Here is an 8,959-nt window from a genome sequence, read left to right on the forward strand (position 1 = left end):
TAAATCAAGATGAAAAAATAAACTGAAATGCGTTTTACATATTAGATATTGCAAAACAAAGGTAAAAATCATAAGTTTATCAAATAATTTTACATTTGACATTTAAATATTCTTGAACGCAACCACATTTTTCGTAATTGAAAACCGGCTTAGGCTCCCCACAGACAGTCTTAAAAATTCATAATCTTAAAAAAAACTTGTATGCAATCTGACAGTTCAGATCTGTCAGTGTCTTGTCAGTGTCAGTTTGAACTGTCAGATTGCATACAAGTTTTTTTTAAGATTATGAATTTTTAAGACTGTCTGTGGGGAGCCTTTTTTTCTATTTCTCTTGTCTATGGCATGAAGAGTTCGGTTAATGTACGACCCAGAAATGTACAACCCAAAATCGGCGTCCACTTTTTTGGACGCGAATTACGGGGTCGTATATTACTGCCGCCCTGTAAAAAAAGTGGCTTCGAATTATCGCCCGGACCAAACGTGTACAGCCCGAGAATGCCCAACCCATCAATTCACGGCCCAAGAACTCTCGTACATCATGGACGCCAATTCCTGGGTCGTAAATTCTTGGGTTGAGCATTCTCTGGCTGTGCATTGGTTCCCGCATTTGTAAACTTTTTAAAAAATTATTTGAACTATTTTAGTGTTTTATACTTTATTTTAAGTCGACGTTGTGCAAAAACTTAAGTAATTATGAGTGATTCTGGTGAACAATATACTCCCCAAGAAATCAAGGCTATGGCGCTCAAAGTGACTGACAATTTGTTACCTGAAAAGTCGGATACAGCGTAGCAAAAATGTTATGATTGTTTTATGACATGGAAATTGCAAAAAAATGTTTCAACTTTCTCTGAAATCGCATTGTTGGCATACTTTGAAGAATTGTGCAACAATATCTCACCATCAACATTTTGTGGACAGAATACTCAATGCTACGACGATCCACACAAATATTCCCATTCATTATATGAAGTAAGTAACTAACCCATTTTATTATTCTTGAATAGGTATTTATGTGGCTGTCGTAGAAAAAGTATAGTATACAATCGTAACATTATGAAGGCTATAAAAGTCTCGTACCTTACTTAGGCCACTCGGCAAGCCTTCGTGGCCTAACCGCGGTACTCAACTTTTATAGCCTTCATAACGTTACCGTTATATAATATACTATTGGTTGAAATCTTAATTTAAGGAAAGCAAAATAACGAAATATCTAAATCTTCTCATTCATCTGTAGTTTGTATTGAAACCCTATACCTACATATACAACTTTTGAAACATTAGTAAACTAAATTATACGTATTTACGACTTAAGAAGGTAAAATCGACTAAATCTATTTTCAAGGGACTTTCACAAGTCCATAACTTGTATCTACTTAATGGCGTTTTGACATCACATCAAGGGAAAGCGCAGTGTTGTGTGACAGGTGTCTTAGGGAAATGAAGTGTTACACAAAAACATATAAATAATCTTTCTGGATGTCATCATTGGTGGCTTCCGTGTGCGTTTTTATTCTGAGCGCTCTAATTTTACTGTAGCAAGAATAGATCGAAAGCGCCTCGTGTTTGTTTGGATTTCTGAACAAGCAGGCGATTAACGTCTTATACTGGATTGTTTATCTAAACATTAGATTTAATTAAGAGTGCATCGTTAAGTAACGAGCTTTTAAATTAATCTCTATAGGCCCTCTTTGTCAATAGAAAAGGATGTAAGGCGCTTGGAAATCATAATAGGTATAATTATAAGTTATAACTGGGGATTAGCTATGGTCCACCCTCTATGTATTTACATACTTAACAATGACAAACTGTTGTCATATATTCTACTCGTACAAAGATGTTCATTAATAAGGAATGCACATTTGTTACCGGTGCCGTTGTGATGCGTTTTGTTGACCTCGTTATGTAGTAGGCTAATGTTATGCAGTGCAGAATGTCATTTGGTCGTAGGTATTTTCTGGACAGCCAGTAGGGTCAGTGGTCAGAAAACCCAGTATCTATCATAAAGTTGAAGTGACTCTCCATGCTGTCCATGTTGAGCTTTATTTATATCTTGCAATATACATACATTCACCCGAGGAATTTTAGTTATTTAAATTAAGAGTGGTTACATTGAGATATTTTTTTTTATCTTTAACATATGTCATGGATTAATTGGATTGCCTTGAGATTTCCTAAGTCTGACCTTTTCTAAAATAAAAAAAACTAACCTAATCTATGTCTTCCCCAGCGGTATCGGCGCGATGGTCGGCGTTGCGCGCGGCTGCCAGTCGGCGCGGCGGCACCCGCCGTCTGCGTCGCGAGGTTGCAGCCCTCAGGGAGAATCTGCTTGACATCTGCGAGCCGGAGGACTGCGCCCCGCAGCCGCACACTAGGGTCCAGCTTAACAGGAGGATTGAAGAGTTGAAGGTGTGTCTTCATTTCATTACATAGATTAGCTATGTTCAAGTCAAGTGCCAGTAATCTGTTCGATTGTCTTCGTTGCACGGGAACACGGCACGTGCCGCTTGGGTCGTCAGTTCGCAGCCCTGATGAGAACAGTTCATTAGAACTTTAAGCTTTGTCCCACCCGCGGTATCGGCTCCGTGGTTGGCGTTGCGCGCGACAATGGGGAACCTTGTCATCTGCGATCAATCTCAATAGGCACTGCTATGAATTGCATAATAAATTAGATACTCATATCCATTGTTCTGCAAAGACGCGTGCGCCTCCTATTTTGAGTGATTAAACAACTTTTTAGCTAATTAATCTTCTGGATTTTCTAGGATCGCCTGGCGCGCCTGTTGGATTGTAAAGTCTCCATGCTGAAGATAAAGGTGTCAGTGAAGCGAGCGCTTGGCGAAAACGAAGCTGACGACAGTGGGCTGGCCGCCGACCTGGCGGCATTGCTGGCTCTGTGGGAAGACGCACACCAACGGTGAGTACACACCCCAGTTCTACAGTTCATGCAGCTCATGCGTTATAGCAATATACGTTAAAGAGCATCAACCCGTTTTCATATAAGTTTTAGTAAGATTGCCGATTATCTTTACTGATATGATATGTATAAGACTTAGCTTATCATGAAGATAGCTTTATATTTATGTTTTTTTATCTGTATAGCACGTCGAACGAGCTCCTCTTGCTAGAGAAAGCGGTGTGCGCATGGGCCGAGTGGGAGAGCGCGCTGCGCGAGCTGCAGGGCGCCCTGCGCGGAGACCTGGCCACGCTGGAGGCCTTGCGGGACCGGCCCGGGGATGACTACAGCCAGGTCACAGCGCAGATCCGCCAGCTGGCTGCCTCGCTTGTGGACAAAAAGAAGGTATTGTTGCCATTTCTCTCACTGATGCGTTGGCCGAGTCAGAGCGCGCTGCGCGGAGACCTGGGGCCCGTTCCTCGAAAAGTACAAGCCTTGTATTACAAGTGCGCGAACTGTCAAATCGTATGGGTTTCCATGGAAACACACTTGTAATACAAGGCTTGTACCTTTCGAGAAACGGGCCCCAGGCCACGCTGTGCAGACGTAGTCAACATAGTAAATGTGGAGTAAGTGTAAGCATAGAGAACATAACAGCCATAACAGGTCCATATTATAAGCCTTTGGGCAGCTCTGACTAGAGTTTAAATAAATGTGTGTAATGTGGTTATGTTTTCAGGGTGGCTCAACCTGCGACTCCCTGTCGGACTCCGGCATATCTGACGGCGACAGCGAGGGCGCCGGCGGACGCGCGCGGCGTCTCAACACGCTGCGCGAGCTCGCACGCCGCCTGCAGGCCGCTCTGGCACCCAACTCGCCTGCACACAGGGCCATTACTAAGGTGAGACCTTTATAAGGACTTTTTTATTAAGTTCGGTTAATGTTTCAAAGTAAAAAAAAAACAAAATAACTTATTCAGCAAACAGGGGCACTTTTACATGTCATATATATTTAGAAAATGTTTCAAAGAAAAGTACTCAATTTATTTAATTAGGCCAATTTTAAATCTTTTCTAAATAGAAAAGATTTAAAATTGAATTCAAATTACAATTGATAATACTAATTCAAAGTTTGAATTTGAACATATAATCATCTGTGTATCTTCTTACCTATTATGGGATCAGGCCTTGTTCTTATAGTGTCCGCAGTCCTGCTATAATTAGAAAAGATATTTTTCAACTTGAATTATTTTCATTACAGCGCATGGAGCAGACTGAAAATGAGGTGCGAACTTTGCAAGAATCTTGCCGTGCTTTGGTCGAACAAAGCATTCCCGACTTGAAGATCCACGAAGAAACGTAAGTATAATAGAGAATGAAGTATAATAATAAGTTATAACCCAATTACTCGTACCTACATATATTTTTAAAACTTTGTATTTAATACACTTGGAGTAGCACGGGTTTGAGTGTCATGTCGATCTAGCAGTGACCTATTGTGATTTGTGACTGTGCTTATTAACTAATTTGTTTTATTTACAGAGAACGAAGCGTAAGTACCGTAATGGGTAAGAAAACTGGGTCCGGCGATCCGGACTACACCCCGCGCAGTGGCTGGGTGTGGCGCGTGCTGCGCTCGTCGCTGCCCATCCAGCTGTGCCTCGTGGCGCTGCTGCTCGCCGCCTGGCTGGTCGAGCGCCCGCGCTGCTGCGACGCGCTCAACTCGCTCGCGCAGACCCTCACGCCGCAGCTGCGTTACGTACGCGGCCCCCCGCCGGTCTGAACGCGCCTTTACAATTTTTTTGTATCTGTGCAACTTTGTACCGGCGCGAATAAAGCTTGACGCTTTTTAAGATTGTCGGCAGTGCCAACCTCTGAAATGAGTGCCGTTTTCGGCAATTCCCGGATTTACATTACGAAAGTGAGATGGAAATATTGAAATGGAAGTTTTGGAGTACTTGATCTTTGACGTCATTGCATTAGCAAAATCTTAATTTTAACGTACTAACATTTGGAAAGACTAGAACGTTTAAAGGTATGACTTAGAATGAAATGTGAAGGTTTTTACTAACAATTCACCGAGAAGGAATCTTAAATACTAAGGTGTAATGAGGTTTATAGGTAGTTGATTGGTGATTACATAATTAAGATGTTATCTAACTGTAAACATGGTGAACATAACAGGTTCACTAGTTAATCAAACTGAAATTCAAATTAAGACCAATTTCGTTATAAAATTCCTTTTAATTGCTCACAGCATGAAAAAGTTCAAATTAATGTGGTGTTCCAAAAAAAAGTATCATCTGTATCAGATGAAGTTCAAAGTAGTAGTACGTTTACTGTAGTATTTAATGTACTAACAATAACAAACCTTACTATGTTTGTGTTAGTTTAGTCGCATGCCTATTTTAGTACAAGTTTATTTGTTAGGTTACTTAAAATAGGTGAGAGTGCGCTAAGTGTGTCCAGTGAATACCGCGACAATAATGGTACATATTTTCCAGATCTGCATTTCATTACGTACCATTTATTTCTTTCAAAGTTACAATAATGCACATTATTATATTTATACATAATGTATATTATATACTCTAAATATCGATTTAACTTTTATATGTGTATTTATAATAAGCACCTTTGACGCAGTTGTGGCCTTAGTAAACTAGTAAAGACTGACATTCTGACTTTGACGATTTTCCGATAGGTTTAGGTAAAAAAAACTGACTTTTTAACACTTAACTTAAAAGTTTTAGGTATTATGAAGTGTCATAACTGGATTTTATTCATTGTTTAATCTGTTACAGTGTTAAAACGATAGGTACCAGCGTTATTGCTGGACAAGTTAGAACATGTTATCTTTCGCGTAAAATTCACTGTAGATAACTCCAGAAATAAGTTATCAAATAGATTTCCGTTTAAAGAACCCATCATTTAAAAAAATGGAATACTCGTGACCCTAATATCAAACATAATTGCATGTTTGAGTGTTAGCTTGGGTATTTGTGTAGTTTTTTTTCTGTGGTTTATTTAAACATTGGGTAAAAAGTCAATATTTACTTCAATAGATAGTTAAAGTTCTATGTAGCTTTTATTCATTTATGACGAAATTGTGAACTGATACCAGTACAAACAGATACCTACATGCAGTAACACATTGCGGTTGAGTAGAAAGAACACATTAATTCCTTTACTCCTTGTTACGTATACGTACATATACATATATTATATGTATAAGGCTATAGGTATTTATATCTACTGTGCCTGACACTATATGACGATGTGATTGTTACTTATATTATAGTATAATATATATTATTTGTTGTTACAATATTAGGGTGTGAAAAATTCACTCCTATTCCTTTACCAATAATTTTATTTCAAATTATGATTAATTAAAGTCAATAGAATCAAAATTATCTAAATATAAATTATTTGAATCCATATATCTATAAATTTATTTTATACAAAAATTGTCATTATCTTTATAAAAATATTCAAATGAAATGCAACAAGTATGCGACCTTACAGTTAAATGTATTAATTATTATGATATGAACTGCTGCTGCTCATTAAACTATGCAGTTTTGAAACAGAGACTGCATTATTATAAATTACTGATTAAAATGTTACTCTAATTTACAAAATATGATGGTATTTATTTCGATACCTACCTAATGTATCCAGCAGTTAAATAAATGAATATTTCTTGGTATCAATGTATTAATTGGCAGAGCTCGAGTAGGATAAGTCTTGCTACAGTAGTTGTAGTATAGATATAAACCCTTTAACATAATTTACTGTGTTAAAGTTTGTAAGACATAAGTGTTAACTAACGCTAAGGTAAATAAATTGCCGCCTCGAGTAAATTAAAATGTTTGATACCACTAGACTGCCTTATGTACGATTGTAGCTTATTGAGTGTTTGATTGTTTTAGATTTAGGGCCAGTTGCATCAACAACATTTCACAGACACATCATCGTCACACAGCGATATCTGGCTAAAATAAAATATATCCGTCATATCGTTCAAACTCGCAAGTTACTGTAGTGTGATGAACAGGAGTTAACATGGTAAAACACTACTTCAAAGGCGGTACTTAAAGCTCGGCTACATATGCGCGTTTTGAGAGCGTAGCGTTAGTGGTGCGCCGGACGCTGGCGCATTCAGCGCGCACTCCGCTCCGCTAACGCTAATACGCTATCAAAACCCTTTGTGTGGCGGAGGTTTTAATCGGCGGAGCTACTGCAAAGTTTGCCTAGAAGTGAGAATGGGTGTCGGCAATACTTAGGTTGTTTTACCCTACTCTTCCTGTGGATATGTCGGCAGCCGATCAGAACCTGGATCTTAGAAAGCTCATAAAATTCTTGGGTGGAGGGGCTGTTTTGACAGCAGTCATAAACCAAGACATGATAGGTTCCTTCAGATGCCCTAACGACAAACTGTCCAGAAATAGGAGCAGAAACGAGAAAACGATTATCTTGTTTCACGGTGTCTAGAAATTGCTCGATCTGCAGGATCTTAAGATCGATAGTCGACATATACATACAATCATCAATTCACATGGACTAAATCTAAATAAAAGCGCTTTCTATGATTTAATGTAAGGCAGTATTATGTCTATAGTGTGTTGATACTTTATTTTATTACCTAATCTAAAATAATTTAAAGAAAATAGGCATGCTATGAAAGTGCATTTAGAGGTTTGCTCTTCAAGAAGTAATATGTTTCAAACATAATAATAGGTTGCATAATGTGTGGCATGTTGGCTTTTTGGAATGAAATAAATAAATTGATTTTTATTGTTTTTTTTTCTTGTCCCTTTAAAGAAATCTTGGAACCTCCCCTACTACAGCCAGAGTACAAGTAGTAAATAAAACCATTGGGTGATGAAGAACAAGCGCTCGCGCTGTCCTATTGGTCGAATGCTTACGTCCACGCAATAAGACTAATAAGAGGTCTAAAAAAGCGTCGTTCGTCCTGGCCGGTCATACAGCAGAAATCTAAACTAATAGTACATTACGATACAGGTGCGAAAAAAAGGAAGTTCGAAACGAGTGGCGATAAATTGAACACGACCGAAGGGAGTGTTTTAAATCGACACGAGTTGCCTAAGACAAGAGACATGTATCAGACCAAAGAGAATTTATAATCACTATAGACGGTCAAGTAAATCTTGTTACTAGAAAAGGGTCCAAATTAAAATTCTCTATGCGGCGATAATAATTATTTGTCCCAACATTTTTCAAATTTGCCGCCTTTTTTAGTGACAAGATTTGCTTGACCGTCTATGACTTAGGCCGGCAACAGAGAGTCAAAATTCATAATCTGAAAAAATCTTAATCTTACAAAAATCAGATCGACTGCCTTGCCACACACATTCTTAGACCGGCAACAGACAGTCTTAAATTTCATAATCTTATGAAATGCAGGCAATTATAGTCGCGCGATAAATTATTTATAAAATATTGTATTCTATACTGTTTATTTGCCAAATAAAACGATTCTTATTCTTATTCTAAATGATGCACTTACTAATAGTGCGATAGGGACGGCCTGATATTTTATCGTCTATCGCGCGACCATGCTACTCGTGCAGATCGAGTGCCTTGCCACACACATTCTTAATATTCAGATTATTCGCAATCTGTCAGATCAATCTGAAAAAAAAAACATAATCTTAAAAAATAAAGACTGTGTGTGGACAGTTGCGAAATTGTATGGAACTCCGTGCACTCGGTCTGATTTCAGAAGATTATGAAATTTAATCATAAAAAAATCATAATCTTACAAAAATCAGACCGACTGCCTTGCCACACACATTCTTAAAATTCAGATTATTCGCAATCGGTCAGATCAATCTGACAATTCATTATCATAAAAAAAAATTTATGGAACTCCGTGTACTCGATCTGATTTTTGTAAGATTATGATTTTTTCAGATTATGAATTTTAATTTAAGACTGTCTGTTGCCGACCTTAGTGGACGCTGGACGCCAGGCGGTTTTTTTGTATGGCTGAACATTGGGAAACGTTTTTTTATTTCGACAACAATCGCCTTTATAA

The 8,959-nt window shown here is 38.2% G+C and overlaps 1 protein-coding gene across 2 annotated transcripts in view; it reads left to right on the forward strand.

The window, feature by feature from the left end:
• Positions 1-5,933, forward strand: part of LOC125229228 — a 356,537-nt gene extending 350,604 nt beyond the window's left edge. For both annotated transcript variants that reach the window (XM_048134026.1, XM_048134034.1), the window contains 6 exons: positions 2,231-2,409; positions 2,766-2,917; positions 3,103-3,301; positions 3,636-3,797; positions 4,157-4,254; positions 4,438-5,933. In XM_048134026.1, the coding sequence (XP_047989983.1) occupies positions 2,231-2,409; positions 2,766-2,917; positions 3,103-3,301; positions 3,636-3,797; positions 4,157-4,254; positions 4,438-4,678 (1,031 nt within the window). In that variant the 3' untranslated portion in view covers positions 4,679-5,933. The remainder of the gene's footprint in view (positions 1-2,230; positions 2,410-2,765; positions 2,918-3,102; positions 3,302-3,635; positions 3,798-4,156; positions 4,255-4,437) is intronic.
• The last annotated feature ends 3,026 nt before the right edge of the window (positions 5,934-8,959 follow it).

The sequence above is a fragment of the Leguminivora glycinivorella genome, chromosome 1, assembly GCF_023078275.1.
Source record: "Leguminivora glycinivorella isolate SPB_JAAS2020 chromosome 1, LegGlyc_1.1, whole genome shotgun sequence".
NCBI lineage: Eukaryota > Metazoa > Arthropoda > Insecta > Lepidoptera > Tortricidae > Leguminivora > Leguminivora glycinivorella.